We start from the raw sequence: 21,585 nt of genomic DNA, 5'->3' as shown, positions 1-21,585 counted from the left end.
GGAAGGGGAGAGAAGGACACCATCGTATTAAAAAGAGGCCGTTCTCCAGTGTGAATACAGCCACAATCTTAAAAAAAGCACAACTGTTAATATGAGGGAACTGCGGTTGAACCTGATGTACTGAATCTCCAGTCTGGAAGCAAGTAAAGGCCTCCTCTGGGCAAAAAGCGGTTAAGGAAAAGGGCATTATTCTACTAACCAATTTAAGGACTTCCTCTTACGCAACAAGACACCTGCCTCCCACCCAATGCTGTTCCAGAGGGTTGAGGAAAATCCTTGGACAGATAGACTGAAGGGGACACACCAACAAGAGAGAGGGGGCAAATGTTCTGCTGAACAAGCAGAAATCCTTGTGCTGACAGAACAATGGCCTTGCTGTGCTGGATTCCATCCTAAGCTCTCCCCCCCCCTCCAATTTTAAACCTCAAATGATTAACACAAGCAGGAACCCCCAGGTGTGCTTGCCAGGGCAAACATACATTTCAATCTGGCGAGCGCCTGCCACAGTGCCGAGTGAAAGTTGGACAAGGAGTCAGCCTTGTATGGAGGTCTGGGAGGGACCAACAAACCCCTGCCCACTCCCCCAACGCTTCTGAACACTTAAAAAACAAAACAAAACAAGGGCAGGGTTGGTAGAGAACAGACATTTTGTGTTGGGTGGCTTCCAAGGGTTTCTGGATCAATGTTTAAGTGGGCAAACGGATTTCCTAAACTTCTTTGCAATGCTGTTGCAGCGAAAGGATTATTTGACTTTCTTGTTTTTTATTTTTTGATACTCACAACAAAATCCCTTCCTCGGCAGAGCACTTCCGCCGGGACTCCACTGTGCGGGCTGGAGGTATCTTTTGGATAGAGGACGTCGCTGTTGAAGACAAACCATTTATTAGTCGCAGGACCCCACAGTGCGACCCAGTAATAACACATGTACAGAAATTCCGGGCACCCATCCAATGGCACCTTGAAACGTTGCCTGGGATTGCAAGACACCAGCTAAAGGCATTCCAAGGAGAAACTAAAACGCTTTGTATATATTAAAAGCCAGAAAGAATTTCACAATAGTGAAAGCTACATAGAACTGCATGTGACACGACCGGTTTCTATTTGGCAGGGTTTTGAAAGAACCAGAAAGGTGTGTGCAATGCAGGTGTGTACAATGACGGTGTAGTAAATAACTTCAAAACTACCGCATTTTTTGCTCTATAAGACTCTGTTTCCCTCCTAAAAAGGGGAAATGTGTGTGCGTCTTATGGAGCGAATGCAGGCTGCGCAGCTACCCCAGAAGCCAGAGCAGCAAGAGGGATTGCTGCTTTCACTGCGCAGCGATCCCTCTTGCTGTTCTGGCTTCTGAGATTCAGATTTTTTTTTTCTTGTTTTCCTCCTCCAAAACCTAGGTGCGTCTTGTGGTCTGGTGCGTCTTAATAGAGCGAAAAATACAGTACATTTTAAAAGAAAAGGAGAAGGAGGAAGAAAAATGGTTCTACAGGTGTACGTACAAGCGGTTCCCTCTAATCAGAAACTCCCAAGGAGAATTCTGAACTTATATAATTGCACAAGTCTTGCATGAGGTTCCAAGATTCTTGCATTCACTTACAAGGCCATTAATAACTTTGGTCCAGGATACTTCAAGGGTCACCTGATTACTTATATCCTTGCCTGATCCCTGAGATCTTTGGGTGTTGGGAGTCACTGTTTATGATCCTGCACAGCTCAGGTGCATAGTTTGTATCCAACAAGGAGCCAGCTTGAAAATATGCAATGGGAACACAGGCAATACGCCCTTGTCTCGCATTAACAAACTGTCATGCTTTGCATTGTGTGCTATTGTGTCTGTCGCTGAAAAAAAATGCAACAGCAAAAAGAATAAGAGCTGCCCGTAATTCGAACAACAGACTGGCGTTCTTTGTAAGGGGTGAGTCCCTCAAGAACAAAAGGCATTTTTACCTTTTCACAACCCAGTTTCCCTGCACCAACAGCGCCACCTGCTGTATGCACCGCAAGGCTGCCGTAGGATCCGTCCCAGAAGCCAAGAGGCTCATCAGGTTTGCAAAAGCGATGACCTTCACTGCAGAAGGGGGAAAAGCAGAAAATGCAAATACTCCTTAGAGATTCAAATACCTAAGTCAAGGATGGAGTCCCGGTGGCCTTCCAGACGTTGCTGGACTGCAAATCCCATTGTCCTTGGCCATGCCAGCTGGGGCTGATGGGAGCTGGAGTCTAGCAATTATCTGGATGTCTGCAGGCTTTCCAATCTCTGACTGAAGTTAGAAGTTCATAGGATAAGAGAGCAAATAATTGCAAGCCGTGAAATGTGGCCCATCTGCCCTAGTACATTTAAAGCATCATCAGACCACTTTAAACCATCCCAGAATCATAGACCTGAAGAGTTGAAAGAACCCCAGGTAATGCAGAAATCATTTGCCCAGCACGGGGCTCGAACCCACAGCCCTGAGAAGAGTCTCATACTCTTACTGCCCGAGCTTCCCCCAATGAATCCTGGGAGCTGTAGTTTGTCAAGAATGCTGAGAGTTTTTTGGGAGACCCTTATTCCCCTTCACAGAGCAACAATTCCTGGGAAGAGGGATGGACTGTCAAACCACTCAGGGAATTCGAGTCTCCTAGCAACTCTCAGCACCCTTAACAAACTACAGTTCCCAAGATTCTTTGCTGTGGGAGGGGAGCCATGACTGCTTCTAGGGGCAAGATACTGCTTTAAATAGGTATTTCAGGTGGGCCCCGGTGTCTCCCTGTTTAATATGGCAGGCTGTATCCATTAACCAGGAAGCGGGAGCAGGAGGGGCTGGTAACGCAGGAAGTCAAAAGAGTTCACAGAGGCCGTGAGAGTTGCATAATGTCGAACAGCATACCGTTTCTCATCAAGATCTTGATCTGGTCCGCAAGGGGCAGAGTCCGCAGCTGAGCCATGGAAAGCACATTACTTGGGGCTACAGGCTTGTCCCTACGTAAGGAAAGAAAGGTTACCATTTGGGAAACCACCACAGAGAACTGAGGTTTGGCGATTTATGGAAAGCTGCCCTCCCCATTTCAGCAAGAGTTTTATTTCATTTATACTCCAAGCAGCGCAAGGCGACATACGTGGCTCTCCCCCTTCCCTTTCTACCCTCGCAACTGTTGGGATACTGCCAGGGAGACAAAGTCCATCATGACTCCACGTCGCCTCCCGACGATCCATCGATCTCCCGTAGATACAGTATCAGCAATTAGCAACATGAGCTCCAGAAATAGCTTGCCACATTCCGGAGCTGATGCACGCTCTATCAGCAGATAATGCACAGCAAAGATGCACTCAGGAGAGCATTATTTACAAGTTTATTCAGCGTTGGTCAGAACAAAGAAAACATGACTGCCTGCTTCGGTGTCTCAGGCACAGAGAGAAAACGAAAGCAAAGACACAACAGAAACATCCTGTGAACAGGAAATACGCAGGCTGTGACACAAACATCCCGCTCCCTTTTAAGGTGGAACGGAAATATCCTAACAGCAACAACCCTGCAAAGTAGGTGATGCTGAGCAATTGGTTACAGGTTACCCAGTTAGCTGCATGGCCAAGTGGGGACTTGAACCCTGGTCCCCCACTCTTAACAACTACACCATATTGGCTTGGGAGAAACCAATCAGCACAGATTGGGGGGGCGGGACGTGGGAGCAGGAGATGCGACCATGGTTATTACAAATGGGAAGAGGTCAGCTTCACAGAAAATGCCCCCTTTGCTTGATTTGTTTTGCCTGCCTAGAAGGTAAAGGTAAAGGGACCCCTGCCCATTAGGTCCAGTCGTGGCTGACTCTGGGGTTGCAGCGCTCATCTTGCTTTATTGGCCGAGGGAGCTGGCGTACAGCTTCCGGGTCATGTGGCCAGCATCACTAAGCCGCTTCTGGCGAACCAGAGCAGCACACGGAAACGCCATTTACCTTCCCGCCAGAGCGGTACCTATTTATTTACTTGCACTCTGACGTGCTTTTGAACTGCTAGGTGGGCAGGAGCAGGGACTGAGCAACGGGAGCTCACCACGTCACGGGGATTTGAACTGCCGACCTTCTGATCGGCAAGTTTTAGGCTCTGTGGTTTAACCCATAGGACCACCCGCGTCCCTCCTGCCTAGAAAGTGTCCCTGAAAACTCCAATGCCTCTTGCTCCCCTGGATGTGAAGAATGCCTGGGTAGAAAGCAGGCACTTGCACAAGGCAAAATTTACATTTGCTGCCCCACTCACTTTTGCCCCAGGCCCTGCCCTCTACTGGCATGCGGCCCCTGGAAGATGGGTCAGAATAGAATGTGGCCCTTGGCTTACTTACTTTTCATCTTCCACACTCGGAGGCACCAGCATCATCAAGTACTCACTGCGGGAAAGAGAAAGAGTAGGTCACATTGCTTGCCTAGAGAAGGGATAGCCAACATGGCGGCCTGGACAACAACTCCCATGATACCTTGCTGGGGTGGTCGATGATGAGGGCTGATGGGAATTGTGGTCAGAAATATCTGAAGGGTGCCAGGTTGACTAGCCCCTCCGCCCCCCCCCCGAGTCTAGGGAATCTTCATTCAGAAACTCGTCTCCCGAGAGACATTGCACATACCTTTGTAAATCAAGAAAACCTTTAATAAAAATAAATTTCTTAAAAAAGAAACTCATCTCCCATTTTGCCTTCCCACACACAAGGAACACGAAACCTGCCAGCACAACGCATTTGAGGCCTAGGGGAACAGCTGTGAGAAAGCAACAGCAGCAAACATCATCTGGGGAGACGGTAGCAGTGGCAGAATGAGGCCCAAGGCATTGTGAATTGGCCATTTAACTTTGCAGAGGTGGAAAAGCTGGCAGAAAGTCTACGTATACAAGCTTCTTGTCAGGCCTGGAATTTATTAAATGCAAGCCGGGGGGGGGGGGAGCGGCAACTGTAAGCATGCCATTTCCCATGCTAATAAAAAATGCATTAAAAATGCGCTTGTGAGCCCCCGACTTCAGAACTGCCCCCAACGAAACCATTTGAGGAAGACCTTTACCTTGGAGATTTAATTAATTCCGTGTTCCCAGCCATGCCATGACCTTGACTAAACAAATACTGTCGCTCGTGTTCGGAACGGCTGTCCTAGGAAAGAAGGGGTTAGAAGCCCAAGATTCATGATGGGGTACAGATTCCAAGCAATGCTTAGAGGCTTAAGGGCTACTCTGTGAACAACGGCTCAGATCCCCGCTGTGCTTAATCTGCACATTTCTCCTGTATAATATGAAACAGAATAGCTGGCATTCCCCTCAAATTGCTGTAAGATACGACTTGTAAGGGTTTTGAAAGCAAAGCTTTCCCCCACATCCCCTACAAATTTCAAGTCCTGTTGGATACACTGAGAAAACCAGAAGTATATGGACACTTCCTGCGTCACACAACTCTTACTCCAGTGCTGGTCCATGAGCCACCGGCTTTTGGTTGCAGTAACTCCACCGCAGTCCAGGTTTGGTGGAATGTTTCAAAGATCATGTAAATCATAGAATTGTAGAGCTGGAAGGGAGGGTCATATAGTCCAAGCCCCTGCAATGCAGGAATGGTTTTGTCCAACGTGGGGCTCAAACCCGCAACCCAGAGATTAAGAGTCTCATGGTCTACCAAGTGAACTGGTCCCTTGGCACAATTTGGGGGGGGGGGGAATGTCAGTCCATCACATAATATAGCGTGAGAAGCACTGCCCTGGCCATCCAGTCTTCAGTCCCCTCTCCCCAAATCACCACCAAAAGGGAGTATAAAAAGGGGGAGAGGGGGAAAAACACTGTACAAGTATTACTTAGGCTTACTTGGAACTAATCTCTAATGTATTCAAAAATACGCACTATTTTTATATTTATTTCACTTATTAATGGCTTCCCATCTTGAAGCAATCCATGTCACAACATAAAACAGTTACAGTATAACATTCTTCTTTATCTTTCTTTAGTTTTTTTCCTCTCTTTTCCTTTTCTCTCGCTTTCTCTTTCTTTAGCTTTAAACTTTCCTTGACTTTTCCTCCTTCTGACTTTGTTCCCTTTTAGACTAAGTAGCTGTTTTATCTCAGCATGTTATAAAAAATATATATACTTTGCAATGGATGTGTATTTTTATACATCTTTGAATAAATAAATAAATTTAGAACTGGGAAAAAAAAATAAAAGCAGCTAAAACACTTGCATATATAAAAACAATTTAAAATGACGACAGCGCCTATGTAAAACCAGCTCACGTCTGAGACAGATACCAGCTGGGATAAAGACCTTAGGTGGTTTGTTGAAAGGAGGACATCTTTAGCGGGTGCCCAAAAGACAACATAATCATAGAGTTGGAAGGGAGCCTGAGAGTCATCTAGTCCAACCCTCTGCAATGCAGGAATATGCAGCTGTCCCATATAGAGAAGTAAACTTTCACAGGAACAGGCTGCTAGTATCACAGGGACCCTGAGAGTTAGTCCAGTCCAGCGGCCTGCAATCAATCGAGGCCTGAGACCCGACTGAATGCAACTGCAGCTCTCCGTTTATTGCAAAGGGGGCAGTGCGAAATGTAAAACTCACTGTGCAAACACTCAAGTGTCTTTAGCATATCCACTTTTGCAGCAGAAACACAAGTAGATGTGCCTAAACGCCTACCTTTAAACCGTAGTAATGCAAGTGAGCCCAGTGCTCCTCCGCCTGCCTCTTCTGCAGGAACTCGTAGGACTGAACCCGACGTTGCCGGGCCTGTTCCGACTCAGGGCGGGAAAACCTCACCTGGAAAAGGTGTCATTTCCCCACAATTAGCCACAGGATCCAAGCACCAAAAATGTCGGACAGAAGAAACCTAGTCCAACCCCCCCCCCATCCCATGTATGGAAATCCTCTCTGAGTCCACAGCGGTACGCAAGGAATTAAAAATGTACTGAAGCCAGAAAGCTTGTTTTTGAAAGGAATGTCTCTAAGACATCAAGCTGCTGGAGATGCAACTGGGATAATTCTTCCCTAAAACATTTATTTGTACAATGTCCTACATCGAAAAAATTCTGGCAGAAGGTGATAGAGACAATCAACATGACTTTAAACAATATTTGAAATTCATTTTCATAAATACCATGAGGTCTGGTTAACTACAATAGCAATTCCCCCCCTTTTTTTGTAATGTATACAATATATTTTTTCTTTTTCATTCTGTTTTGTTTTCTACATGGGCACTATTTCTTGTTTCTTCTTCTTCTTCTATGTGTCTTCACTTACTCTGTGCACTTGTAATTCTGTGATTTTTATTCTTCAATAAAGAACATACAATTAAAAAAATAAGAACGCCAACCAAAATTACTGGCATTGCAGCTGCGGCTGGAGCCACTGCTTGCACTTTTTCACAGCTCCACCTGTTCTCACTCCCGTTTTCCGGAAGGAAAAGGGTTCCTAGTCCTCATGGCTGATATGGACGCGACTTGCCTCTACTTTCCTACGCTGTTCTCACCTATGAATTACCGTATTTTTTGCTCTATAAGACTCACTTTCCCCCTCCTAAAAAGTAAGAAGAGTTTGGATTTGATAGCCCGCCTTTCACTCCCTTTAAGGAATCTCAAAGCGGCTAACATTCTCCTTTCCCTCCCCCCCCACAACAAACACTCTGTGAGGTGAGTGGGGCTGAGAGACTTCAGAGAAGTGTGACTGGCCCAAGGTCACCCAGCAGCTGCATGTGGAGGAGCGGGGAAGCGAACCCGGTTCCCCAGATTAGGAGACTACCGCTCTTAATCACTACACCACACTGGCTCTCTGGAAATGTGTGTGCATCTTATGGAGCGAATGCAGGCTGCGCAGCTATCCCAGAAGCCAGAACAGCAAGAGGGATTTCTGCTTTCACTGCACAGCGATCCCTCTTGCTGTTCTGGCTTCTGAGATTCAGAATATTTTTTTTCTTGTTTTCCTCCTCCAAAAACTAGGTGCGTCTTATAGAGCAAAAAATATGGTATTTCCAGATTCTTTCACAGTCCTTTTATGCAGACCGAGGCATCACACCAAGTTTTCTATGTGCAGGGCGAAAGGCACCGAGCAGCATTACGAGATCCCTCGATTCCTTGTCTGAAGCGGTGACGCCCAGAGATACTGGACTATATGCTCGAGTGTGGAGGGGATAAGGAAGCAAAGGGGATGGAGATGTCTCTCTGTGCATGTATGTGGGCATGCACATGTTAGGAAGCACACAACTGGAGGAGAGGAGCCCAAGGAGGTTTCCTAGACCAGCGTTCTTCAACGCTGCGTCCACAAGTGCTGTTGCGACAACTTCCATGATCCCCGGCTGTTGGCTACAATTGCTGTGGACGATGGGAGTCATAGTCCAACAACATCTGGGGATGGTGCTGAAGAACATTGTCTAGAACAGCGGTTCTCAACCTGTGGGCACCCAGATGTTGTTGGACTACAACTCTCACCATCACTGAGCTCTGGCCTTGCTAGCTAGGGGTGGTGGGAGTTGTAGTTCAACAACATATGGGGACCCACAGGTTGAGAAAGGCTGGTCTAGAAGGACACTGTCCTAGCATACTCAAGATGGCGAAGGAAGAGGCAGAAGACGACTTGTGGCAGGCCAGGAAGTTAGAAAAAGGGATGAGACTGATAGTAAAGGGAAGACGAGACTCAACTAATCATGGAAATAGGTTTGAAAGGTTGGGTTTAATGCCCCCCCCCCCGGCCAACTGCATTCCTTAGCAGCTTTTCTCAAACTTGGGTCATGATCATCATCATCAACCTTTTATTCGACCATCAGTCAGAAAAAAGTACATTTGTCAATACACAGTTAAAAGCTCCAGGAAGATTTTAGAGCTTAGCCAACACTAAAATGGGCTAAACAGATAGCCCCATAACTCAAACTTGGGTCTCCTAGCTGTTGTTGGACTACAACTCCCATCATCCCTGACCACTGGTCCGGCTAGCTTGGGATAGTGGGAGTTGTAGTCCAATAACAGCTGAGGACCCAAATTTGAGAAGCACAGCCTTAAAGCAAGGAAGCTGTAGCCTCCAGTCACTAGTGGACTCGGTCCCAGAGGGCATGGCCCAAGGGCCAGGGATTATGGGAGTTGTAGTCAATGTAGGCACTACTGAGCTTGATGAACCAATGGCCTGACATGGCATAAGGCAGGTTCCTATGTTCCTTACATCTGGAAGAGTTGTAGTTTTGCCACTCTTGGTTAAAGAAACACAGGGAGTTTAAGGAGACAGAGGCCTTCGCTCTGTGGCAGAATGTCGCAGGTTCAGTCCCCAGCTTCTCCTGTTAAAGAAGCTGCCAGTCAGACAAGGCATTACTGGGTTTGATAAACAAATAATCCAAGCTGATACAAAGCAGCTTCCTGCATACATTTCTAGGCTACAGGTTCTGAAGTGCTGCTAAACAGGGAGGTTGGGCCTACCGTGATCTGCTTGACGTCTTCTTCTGCTTCGTCCTGGGAAGAATCGCCAGCTGTTAACAAGGGGGAAGGGAGCGTGAAAATCACTACTAAAATGCCTTGACAGCCAACATTTCTCCAGGCAGGGATGTGCGATCTCCAAGACAGATGCCATTACATTTTCTGGAGTTGCCAGGGGAACCTCACGACAGGGGCAGGGGGGGACTTGTTTCAGCCCGAGGACCGCGTTCCATTCTGAATGGCCTCCTGAGGGCCACATGCTGGTGGTGGGAAGGCTCAGAGGCCAAGAAGGGGCAAAGCAGCAAATGTAAATGTTGACTTTGGTACATAGTAGGCAACACACATTCACACATCCCGCCTCACATCTTCCACCCCAACAAGCCGGTATATGTCCCAACCAGACAAATATACTTGGGGGTTGGAAGCAGGGGCGTGTGAGGCCTGAGGCGAATCTTGAGAGCCAGGTATAGAGGCATACAGCGCCGCAACTGGCCCCCGAGTCTGAGGACACCCACCCCTAATAAAAGAGCCCTCTTGGATCAGACCACAGGCCTATCTAATCTAGTGTTTTTGCTTCCCTATAGGGATTGATTTGCTGTTTCTGGGAGATCCAAAAGCAGTATACCGGAAGGAGCGTCTCCACCCCCATCGTTCTGCCCGGACGCTGAGGTCCAACGCCGAGGGCCTTCTGGCGGTTCCCTCATTGCGAGAAGCAAACCTACAGGGAACCAGGCAGAGGGCCTTCTCGGTAGTGGCACCCGCCCTGTGGAATGCCCTCCCATCAGATGTCAAAGAGATAAACAGCTACCTAACATTTAGAAGACATCTGAAGGCAGCCCTGTTCAGGGAAGTTTTTAATGTGTGACACGTTTTAATGTATTTTTAATCTTTGTTGGAAGCCGCCCAGAGTGGCTGGGGAAACCCAGCCAGATGGGCGGGGCACAAATAAATTATTATTATTATTATTATTATTATTATTATTATTATTATTATTATTATTATTATTATTAACACAAAAGCAATAGCCACCCACCCTCCTTTGAGAGCAAGGACACAATATAAACGTTAATAACAATGATAACGACAATTTGTTCTTTCGTATCTAGCATCCAGCTCTGTGTGCAATATATATTCATCACTGAGTTTTCCCTTGATAGGATGATCCCCCACAAACACACTTTTGGAGCCGTCCAAGACTGTAGCCGTTTGCACCCTAAAAGAGGAGCCTGCTGTATCAGACCAATGGCCCATTTGTTCCAGCATCCTGCTCTCCCAGGAGCCAACTATTTGACTCCTTGCGGGGAAACCTACAAGCAGGATTCGAACACAGCACCCTCCGCCCCTGCAGCTTCCAGCAACTGGTATTCAGAAGCACAGTTGCCACCCGACTGTGGAGGAGGAACAGCCATCATGGCTAGTAGCTGTCAACGAGCCCTCTCCCTCCACAAATTTTTCTGACCCTCCTTTTAAAGCCATCTCGGCTGGCAGCCACCGCTGAGAAAGGCTCATAGTCTGACTAGCCAGTCGACAGAGAAAGCCTAGCAAGCCACTCACGCTCATTAGCAGCTTCTCGCTCTCTGTATTTGGCATCTGCTTTGTCCAAGTAGGTGAAACTCGGCCTCATTTGCAGGATTCCATGGAGAGGCGTAAGGTGGAGCTCACCTGGAGGAACAAGATGGGCATTTTCACAGCCATTTTCACTTTCCAGGGAAGAAACAAGCAGGCAGAGCCACACCCCTGAGCATGCCGGCGGGGTGATGGAAATACTGTCGCCAATCATCTCATTAACAGAATCCCGACATTTTAAAAATCCATATATATATATATATATATATGAATGAGTGCTCAAGTATTTGAATTGTTAAAGGAATGGTGAGGAATCTGTGGCCCTTCGGGGGCATCTGGACTAGTATTTATTCAGTGAATTTCTTTATTTCAATTATTTAGTAAATTTGTTTGTTCATATCACGCCCTCCTTCCTAAGGAGACAAGGGCAGATTCGCAACTGAAAAACAAAAACCGTAAACATTCTAAGAACAATCACAGTTTTAAAAGATTCTAAAAGCATATGCCAAACCAATAAAAATCTTTTAAAAATAAAATAAAAGCAGTCATAGTTAAAAACATCCTGTGATCTCGGATTTGCCAGGAACAATATACTTCAGCCACCCAATGCCTGCATCAACAGGAAGATTTTCAAATGCCTACTGAAAGCTAATGTAGGCAGATGCACCTCACTAGGGAGGGCATTCCATGATTGGGGAGCCACCACTGAAAAAGCCCTGCCACAGTTCAACCAATGGTGCCACCACCAACAAGGCCTCACCTGCCAACTGTAGTATCAAGATGGTTGCTACTGAGGAAAGCGCTCTTTTAAATACTTGGATCCCAAGCCATATAGGGCTTTGCATGCTAGTGCAAACACCTTGATAGGGGACGCGGGTGGCGCTGTGGGTAAAACCTCAGCGCCTAGGACTTGCCGATCGAATGGTCGGCGGTTCGAATCTCGGCGGCGGGGTGAGCTCCCGTCTTTCGGTCCCAGCTCCTGCCCACCTAGCAGTTCGAAAGCACCCTTAAGTGCAAATAGATAAATAGCTACCGCTTTACAGCGGGAAGGTAAACGGCATTTCCGTGTGCTGCGCTGGTGCTGGCTCGCCAGAGCAGCTTCGTCACGCTGGCCACGTGACCCGGAAGTGTCTCCGGACAGCGCTGGCTCCCGGCCTCTTAAGTGAGATGAGCACACAACCCTAGAGTCGGACACGACTGGCCTGTACGGGCAGGGGTACCTTTACCTTTACAAACACCTTGAATTGGGGCTGGAAGCTCACTGGCAAACTCCCATTACGGCCAGGCTGGCTGAAGCTAATAGCATTTTAGAGTCGAACAAACCACATGGAAGGCCACAGGTTCCCCATCCCTTCTACCAAAATTGGTACAAGTCTTGAGATTTCAAGTGTCACCTTTTCTACTTTTCTTTTTTTGCTTGTTTGTTACACAAGAAAATACTTAATAAAAGGTAAATGTAAAAAGGAACCTTTTCTGTAGATTGCAGCAGCGTATCGCGATATGTTACTGGTCGTCTGTGAGGAGGAGAACGTTTGCTTGTCCATCATCTTCCTGCAAGGACAGGAAGTTGCCTCAATTATATCTACCAGAGCAGTGGTATTCTACTAGCAGGTCACAGCCCAGGATCAGACCCCATTCACTGCTTTTCAAGGAGAAACAGGGGAAATGTCCACAGTACAAATGTATACAGTGGTGCCGCGCTAGACGAATGCCTCGCAAGATGGAAAACCCGCAAGACAAAAGGGTTTTCCGTTTTGGAGGTGCTTCGCAAAATGAATTTCCTATGGGCTTGCTTCACAAGACGAAAATGTCTTGCGAGTTCCTGCGGGGTTTTTTCCTCCCCCCCCTTTTTCCCAAGCCGCTAAGCCGCTTATCAGCTGATCCTAAGCCGCTAAGCCACTTAACAGCTGATCTGCTAAGCCGCTTATCAGCTGATCCGCTAAGGCGCTAAGGCGCTTATCAGCTGATCCGCTAAGCCGCTAATAGAACTAATCCGCTAAGGGGCTTGCTTCGCAAGACGAAAAAACCGCAAGACGAAGAGACTCGCGGAACGGATTCTTTTCGTCTTGCGAGGCACCACTGTACATTCTAGTTATGCACTGCATGTCTGCTCAGAAGGAAGGCCTGCAGAATTTGCCCCCAAACATGTGCAGGATTGTAATCCAAGGCCCAGTTCAAATGTTGTAACAACCTGTAAATTACAGTGGTACCTCGGGTTAAGTACTTAATTCGTTCCGGAGGTCCGTACTTAACCTGAAACTGTTCTTAACCTGAAGCACCACTTTAGTTAATGCGGCCTCCAGCTGCCACTGCGCCGCCAGAGCCCGATTTCTGTTCTCATCCTGAAGCAAAGTTCTTAACCTGAAGCACTATTTCTGGGTTAGCGGAGTCTGTAACCTGAAGCGTATGTAACCCAAGGTACCACTGTATATAACTCAGAGCTTTCCAAACTGTGTGTCGCCACACATTAGTGTGATGGCTGCAGTGTGTAGCTGTGTCGCGTGAACACTCCCCATTCCCCTCCCGGGGCTGGAAAGGGGTTAGTTTGCCAGTAAAACTGAATTACTGTGTCGCAAAATGATGTACACCTAAAAAGTGTGTCGCTGACATGAAAAGTTTGGAAAGCTCTGACATAACCGATAAGCCATGGTCTTTCAGATTGGGAATGAGCATTGGCCCATGAACTTTCTCCCCGAGTATCGCAATTCTATGCTTCCTCAGTTTCTTAATCCATCGTTTACATTGAAACTTGAACCAGGAAACTGTGGTTTAAATTCCCGACTTCAAACCAGAATATGAAGTCAAGTTCGGGGACAAGGGAGAGCAGACACAATCAAGATCTTTATATCTAAACCCTGGAAAGCTGGGGGGTTGTCAATGCCAGCTGCCATTTGGGGATCTCTATCACACATACACAAACAATAAGAAGAGTTTAGGGAAGAGGGATGGCCGCTAAACTAGCATGTCTACTATGGAAATGCACTCCCAAGACAGAGAGAGAAAAGGGAAGAGGAGGAGAAAGAGAGACCTACGTTTAAGTAATTAAGTTTGGATCCGAAGATTCAAGTAGAGGATGACAATTGAAAGCAACTCTACTAGAGAAAACAATGATGTGTAGAATGGGTGGAAGGATGCTCTGTGTTCAGAAGAGGGAAAGAACACCAGCGTATATTTTTAGACGTGATAAAAGAGCCACAGGTTGAGCAGCTGAAACACAAATTGCTCCATTGCTCAGCTTTCAGGCTATATGCATATTTCGATTTTAACACGGAAATCAGCCTTAGTATGGGTCAGGCCATTGGTCCATACAGCTCAGTGTTGTCTACTCTGACTGGCAGCCACTCTCCAGGGTTTCAGGCAGGAGCTCTCCACAACCTTCTCTGGAGGCACCAGGGATTGCACCTGCAAAGCAGATCCTCTGCCGTCCCGCAGAATGCTCAGGATCTTATATTCAGGAAGCAGCTTTATGCCAAAAGCCAGACCCAGGGGTTCATCTACCTCAATATCACCAACACTGGCATGCAGCTGGTGCCCAGGTTTTGCAGACAAGGAGTCTCTCCTAGGAGATGCCAGCGATGGACGCTTTAGGGCTTTGGGGTCTCGGTTACAGGCCCAGCACATCTCCACTGCCTCACTCTGCTGGCCAAGAAATAGTGGAGTCAAAACCCAGCTCCTTGATCTATAGCAAAAACGGTACTTACGAGGAATACGTGCTGGTTTCATCTGTACACGTGCCATCGACGTTGAGCGCAATCTGCTCTCCTTTGCTGCGGCAGTAATTGGGGTTCAAAGTGTCAATGGCCATTTCCAGCTCAACCTAAGCACCGGTAGACCAACAGTACATTGACAATTAATAAGGAGAATAGAATAATTAGGGAAAGATGATCCAAAACACAAAGTGTCTGATTAAAATCTGTAACAGTAACTGTTAGCCTGTAATTAGGAGTGAGGGATCTTTTTTTTATAAAAAAAAAGGAAAAGAAAAAAAGGGTTTAAATCTTTTTTTTCTTTTTTAAAAAATGCATTAGGTTTTCAAGAGTGACAACATACAAAAGCTAATGCTATTCTAGGCTGCATCAACCGAAGTATAGTGTCCAGTTCAACGGAAGTACCGTATTTTTCCATGTATAAGACTAGGTTTTTTTAACTTAAAAATGTCAAAAATTAGGGGATGTCTTATACATGGGGCCATCTCCCCCCATTTTCTTAAATCTGAGTTCCCCAAAATAGGGGCTGTCTTATACATGGGGGCGTCTTATAGACGGAAAAATACGTTAAGTGTACCGCTCTATTCTGCCCTGGTCAGACCACACCTGGAATACTGTGTCCAATTCTGGGTACCACAATTTAAGAAGGATGTTGGCAAGCTGGAACGTGTGCAGAGGAGGGCAACCAAGATGATCAAGGGTCTGGAAAACAAGCCTGATGGGAATGGTTGATGGTTTCGATCGGTGGAACTGGCACATTTACAGGTGCCACATAATACTCTCACTCAGTGGCGGAGCTTCATGCTCTGGCACCGGGGGGCGGAGCTGACGTGTGTCCTGGGGGCGTGGCGCCCAGCGTGGGCAGGGGGGCAGCCGCGATGGCACCCTGCCAGGATCGTGCTGCGGTGTGCTCCCCCCGCACGCCTCTTCCTCTGCCAGTGCTCTCACTGCATCTGTAGCAACTCAGTTGTTTAGTGTGGCAGCGCCGACACTTCGGAACTCCCTGCTTATTGATACTAGGCAGGCGCTGTCACCGTATTATTTCTGGTGCCTGCTGAACCCATTTCTATTTAGACAACGCTTCTCAGGTGCTTAGGAAGTTTGTAATTTGTTTTAAGTCTATTCTACTGTGGTTTATTGTGCTCTTCATTATCGCTGCAAATATTTTAGTGATCATTTTACTGCTTTATCCTTTTCGTAGATCGCTTTGAGGTTTTTTCCTATGACCAAGAGGTAGACAAATTCTATGAAATAAGAAATAAATAGCCAGACCACTTTGTACAGCTAGCCCAACACAGTCTCCATTTACTGGCAGCAGCCTTCCAGGGTTGAGGATGAAGAATGCCCCCAGCCCTACCTGGTGATGCCCCACCCCGGCTGTCCTAGGTCTGGTACAGTGACTGCAGTGGCTCTACTAAGCCATAACCTTTTGAAAATAACTCAATATGGTTATTAAACAACTATTTCCAAAAAAAGAGAATAGGCCCAAACCTTTTGCTGCTTTGGTTTTATCTTTGCCGAAAGATGAGTTACGTCATCATACGTCATCGAAGCTGGGCGAACGGGATACTATGAAAACACAAAGATGTTGTTACTGTTAAGGCTAAAACAAACCACCACTTTTGGTGCAAGAATGGGGCAAACCTGTCACTGGGGGCATTCACATGGGGGGGGGGTGAGAAGATGCAGCCTCCTCCCAGTGAACCCTGATTTCCAGCTGAAATCCAATGGTTAATAAGGGGGCTTCCCCTTTCTCTTGCCAATTTCATTTTGGGGGTTCCCCCTGACCTTCTGGAGCAAATTTTGCCTGCAGGGAAGATGAGCAGAGGGACAAGTCCTGTTGAGTGAGCACAACAGCCACAATGGGTACAACCCTATATTTGTAGGATTTGAGATGTGCTGGCACCCTTCTCCTCACTGTTAGAAACTAGCCTTTATATCTTTAGTTGGGAGTATTTGGTCTTGCTGCCCGGACCCCACCTGTATCTCTCACTCTCCAGATGTTGAATTACAACTCGACTCTGATCACTTGGCCATGCTTGGACAAGTGACAAGGGTTGGAGTCAGGAGTGACTCACGGTGTAGGGGTAGGTGGAGGTCAGGTAAAGTCACAGGAAGCTTGGGGAAGCTCCAGGCTGTCACCGGGGCTCCCACAGATGTCTGCGCACCTGTGAGGCTACTGCCCTGAAGCTCCCCTGACTTCAACGCTGCTGCCTCGCCTCTCTCCATCCTAGCAAATCCAGCATTGCTGTTGCTGGGAAGACACCACTGCCTCTGCCCCCCAATGAGGCAGCCCTGGCCGAAGTCTAACATCTGAAGGAGAACAGATTCCTTGTCCCCTGCTTTAGTTCATTTCCCCTTTAAACAGGTTAATTCGACAACTAACATACCTGGAACAGATACAGCTTCTCTGACAGACTTTTGGCCAGGTACACATCAATCTAACAAGAGGAGGAGGGGGGTTAAAAAAAAAGACATTATATTTAGCACACAGAAGTTTACAAAATCATCCGCAAGAACGATACAACCCCCTTTGGCAGCCACTCAGGCTCAGCACCATATTTAGAGGGCTTCATCATGGAGCCCAACCTGAACCAATTACTCGCCACCGATTTCCATGGCCAAAACCACCACAAAGCTGAAAACCCCAAAACATACTGTCAGGGAACTGCCATCAGCTCAGGGGCGAGAGGGGAAAAAGCCAGATGGATTAGAGAGAGCCCCCAAAGACCGTGGGAAGCAGACTATATGGAAATGGCGGAAATGACTGGCAGAATCCGAGACCAGGGAGAAGAGTTGGTGGAAGAAGATTGGAGGAAATTTAAAACTTATTTACAGAAACACTGTAAAATTTTTGAATGCTGATGACATTGAAATGAATTGAAGAGGCTCTAGCAATAAGGTAAAATGTAAGATGGGATTGAGAATAGATGAACTAATAGGATATGAATTTGCTGAACCAATTTTTAAAAGGGATACAAAAAAGGGAGACGTGAGGAAGTCAGGAAAATAAGTTAACTACAGATGAGAAATTAAGAAAGAGGGAGTTTTATTTTCTTGTATATGTGTCTTTTCTTCTTCTTTTTCTTTGTGTTTAATGTTTGTATTTTTGAATTTTGTAATTTTGTATTTTTCTGTTTTTGTATTTTTTTGAATTTTTCTGTTGATAAAACCTAATAAAATATTATAAAAAAACCAAAGATTGTGGGAAGCAGCACCTCCTCAGCGGAGGAGAGTAACCACGCCTCCAGAGGAGAGGAGCTACAGGGCTTGGAGGAGGCGAGGCGGTGCCAGGACACCTTGCCTGGGCAAAGCAGGGAAGAGAGAGGTCCTCCGTTACCCACGCCCTCCTTGCGCAGTAGGCTTCTGCGCAGAGAGGGGAAGCGCAGGCTGGGCGTCAAGAAACTATTCTGCTGGGGAAGGTTTAAGGACCGCCCACTCTCAGATTCTGCCAGTGAATGAGCCAGCCACGGAATAGTGGCGCTCTGCATGGTGAAGGGTTTTTTTTGGCACCAATAACAAGGCTTTACAGCCGACCAGGGAGGCATTTGCCTGATTGCTCTCCAGCAACCCCCTGATACCCTTACACATACAATGCTCTTTAATCTGTCCTGAAGCCAATGCAAACGGAAGACATGTATCTATTTACCTCCTGTATAATTGGGTCATCTTCTTCATTTGCCATAGTAGCATGGAAAGAAAAGTGGTGTTGCTAGTATTGTTTCGAGAGAACTAGAAAAGAAAGAGAAATCAACAAAATTCGGTGAAGCCAGGACTCTCTTTTCTCATTTGTTAGCAAACTTGGCATAACAGCAGCTTGATGTGCAGAACTTCATGAGTGGTAAAGTTTGTCTCCATGCTGTAAACAAATAATGATAATAATATTTACCTGCTAATGAGCTGTCACAGCAGAAGAACTGAGAAGTCAGTTCAGAGATGCAAGAGCATAGGACAATGACTTGGGGAGAGGAGTTTTTTTTCATGTATATGAACATGGCAGACTACCCAGCAACACCTCCCCCAACCCCTGGCAAAGTGGTGTAGTGGTTAGAGTGTTGGACCTGGGAGACTAGGGTTCAAATCCCTGCACAGCCATGAATCCCATTGGGTGACCTTGGACCAGTCAGTTTCGCAGCCTAACCAACCTCACAGGGTTGTTGTGGGATAAATTAGGAAGAGAACCATGGATACCACCTGGAGAAAAGGTGGGATAAACGCATAAAAAATAATAAATATTATTGGGTTGAGGTAAGACACATCGGTAGGGACAGGGCTGTTGTTTTTTATTCAGTCCTTGTATTCTTATGAAAATAATGTGTGTGTGTGTGTGTGTGTGTGTGTGTGTATTAATTACCTGCTAAGGTCAGCTGCTCAATCTGCAGAATTCAGAGTGGATTAATTTCTTGGCAGCAGCCTGTGAAATGTTAATGCCCACAAAGCTCTGCTGAGCGAAGTGCTGCTACAGGCACAGAAGCAACCAGGGACTGTAAGGGGTGGGGAGAGTTGGCAACCCTAGCAGAGGAATCTATTTGGACAGCCATCATCCAATATTGTGTTAGGGCAGCGTAATAAATAGAAGCCAACTCAGGAGGCAGGTCAGGTCAGGTGGTCAGTGAGTCACCAAGAACTCCCTGGTAAAGCTCATTCATTGTCAGTGCAACTGCTATGCAAGGCTGGGCCCAAGTACAGAGTGCCACTCCCTGCTCTAAAGTAATCTAGCATTGAACACTCAAAACCCACATTCAACTCCTAAAGGTAAAAGAGCAGCAGCCAAGGATAAGATGAAGAACAGCCACCCCAATGTCATTTATCTAAGAACCCTTCCACATATATAAATCACCTGCCATGACTGCAAAGCTCAAGCTGGACGACAATTATTTTCTCTCAGAGTTATCAGGAGATCTCAATAAGTTTGCAATGTAAGATAGAACTTGTGGCTGAGGGAAACTGAGGTTATTCTATTTTACTAATAACTCCCCCCACCCCGTGGGTCTGGGGAAAAGAAGCAAGGTGTCCATTGGCACCTGCTCATTTAAAAAAACCAAAACAAACTCCTTTTCTTGGCAGTGACTAAACCTCCCAAGTCAAGTCACCCTGATGTAACCATACAGCAGAGAAAGAGGAAACGGAATTTTGCCCCAGCCGAAGCAACTCTCTCTCTCCCTGATCAGGAGAGAATATTCCCAGGGAAGACTTCAGGAAGGAGAGCCTGAAAAACTCACTCAAAGCATTCATTCATTATTTATTTTATTTTATATTTTCCTGAAGGCTCCTTGCCGGGAAGGAGCGTGGCTGATGTAACTATGCAGCAACGGGAAAGCTTTGCAGAGCTCACACATATTCAGGGAGGTTGCTTTTTGGGAGGGGGTTGGGCGGGTGCGGAGAGAGATGGGGAGCGCTCGGATCTCGAACCCCTGGCCTTGTAACTTTTGCTGGAGAGAAGGAAAAGGAGCGTGAAGGCTCCCTCGCCACATATGCAATTCACCGCCCCCCCTTGAAATGCCCCCTTAGATTATAGGGCCCACCCACTTTGCTAGGCAAAGATTGCGGGGCTGGCGCATGTCTTCCCTCCCCCTTACTTTCACCTCCTGCTCCCCCCACTCCCAAGATTTGCAACAGGGAGAGAGAGAGAGGTGGGGGGAGGAGGATCCACACGACCCGGGCCTTGCAAAAAAGAGCAGCATGCAACCAACACCAGAAGCTTGCAAAAGTCCGGGAATGGGGAGGCAATTCGCCGCCGCTGCTGTTTCTCCTACCTCGTGGCTCCAAGGGGTGGAGGGGAGAGGCTGCCTTTCCCGGCCCCCTCCTCCTCCTCCTCGCGGCAACGTGCCTGCAGGTCCGGCGGGGGGAAATCTCAGCCAGCAGCCATGTTGGTGTAACTCCGGCAGGCACGTGGGAGGGGTGGGGAAACACACCTCGGCTCCTCCTCTTACCCATAATGCTCGCCGGGGAAGCGGCCTGCTAGGACGCGGGCGCCAGGGGGCGCTATGTGCGCAGGCTTCTTCTTCGCCGCCGCCGCCTCGTCACAGAGAGGCTCCCTTGAATAAAAGGAAGCGAGCAAAAGCGTACTGGCAGCGGTGGGATTCGAACCCACGCCCCCGAAGAGACTGGAGCCTTAATCCAGCGCCTTAGACCGCTCGGCCACGCTACCGAGATGGGAGAGACCGGCTTCCATATCTTCTTACTCATCCCTGTTTGAATAATACTAAAAGTTTATGGTTTTGTTTTCCCTCTCCATCAAGGTGTACAGCTCGACTTTCCATATTTTATTCTTCCCTGTTTAAATGACAATAATCACCATAATACTAATGCTTTGATTTAATTTTTCTTCCCCATTAGAATCTGTCGGCCTTCCATATACTTGGCCCTGTTTTAAGAATAATCATACTTTTATTTCTCCCATCAAGATCTGTCAACCTTCCATGCTTTAGACACCCCTGTTTAAATAATTGCCATCATAATTATCATACTGGTCAGGGTCCCTTTACCTTAATACTGTAATTTAATTTTCCTTCTCCATCCAGATCCCAAGTTCACCTTCCATATCTTACCTGGCCCTGTTTAAATAATAATAATAATAATAATAATAATAATAATAATAATAATAATAATAATTATTATTATTATTTTATTATCCTTCCCCATCAAGGTCTGAAACGAGACAGAGCTGTATTTGTGCAGATAGCACAGTGCATGAAATAACAATAGGTGCATTGAAATTAACGGTTATGCTATGGCAGTGTTTCCCAACCGGTGTTCCGCGGCACACTAGTGTGCCGCGAGACGTTGCCTGGTGTGCCGTGGGAGGGAGACGGGCAAGTCGGGCGACGAGAGGCGGGGCGGCGGCGGCGAGGAGAGGCCGCCCAGCGCGGGGCTCTCGCCGTCTGCCTGCCTGGCTGCCTGCGTGGCGCTGACGTCACGGGGCTGTAACGTG

At 47.1% G+C, this 21,585-nt stretch overlaps 1 protein-coding gene across 1 annotated transcript in view; it reads right to left on the bottom strand.

Annotated features, from left to right (window-relative positions):
* POLR3E (RNA polymerase III subunit E) overlaps positions 1-20,564 on the bottom strand; it is a 39,378-nt gene extending 18,814 nt beyond the window's left edge. Inside the window, exons 1-14 of the mRNA XM_083474329.1 lie at positions 20,408-20,564; positions 18,301-18,383; positions 17,042-17,092; positions 16,143-16,220; positions 14,646-14,761; positions 12,413-12,495; positions 10,933-11,040; positions 9,382-9,431; positions 6,623-6,742; positions 5,017-5,102; positions 4,311-4,355; positions 2,865-2,956; positions 1,942-2,062; positions 781-862 (exon numbers count right to left, since the gene is read on the bottom strand). Coding sequence (XP_083330455.1) covers positions 781-862; positions 1,942-2,062; positions 2,865-2,956; positions 4,311-4,355; positions 5,017-5,102; positions 6,623-6,742; positions 9,382-9,431; positions 10,933-11,040; positions 12,413-12,495; positions 14,646-14,761; positions 16,143-16,220; positions 17,042-17,092; positions 18,301-18,336 — 1,068 coding nt within the window. The 5' untranslated portion in view covers positions 18,337-18,383; positions 20,408-20,564. The remainder of the gene's footprint in view (positions 1-780; positions 863-1,941; positions 2,063-2,864; positions 2,957-4,310; positions 4,356-5,016; positions 5,103-6,622; positions 6,743-9,381; positions 9,432-10,932; positions 11,041-12,412; positions 12,496-14,645; positions 14,762-16,142; positions 16,221-17,041; positions 17,093-18,300; positions 18,384-20,407) is intronic.
* Positions 20,565-21,585: the final 1,021 nt, after the last annotated feature.

This window comes from Podarcis liolepis, assembly GCF_965112155.1.
Source record: "Podarcis liolepis genome assembly, chromosome: 14".
Lineage (NCBI taxonomy): Eukaryota > Metazoa > Chordata > Lepidosauria > Squamata > Lacertidae > Podarcis > Podarcis liolepis.
Note: the sequence above shows the minus strand (reverse complement) of the source record. Positions and strands in the feature narration are given on the sequence as shown.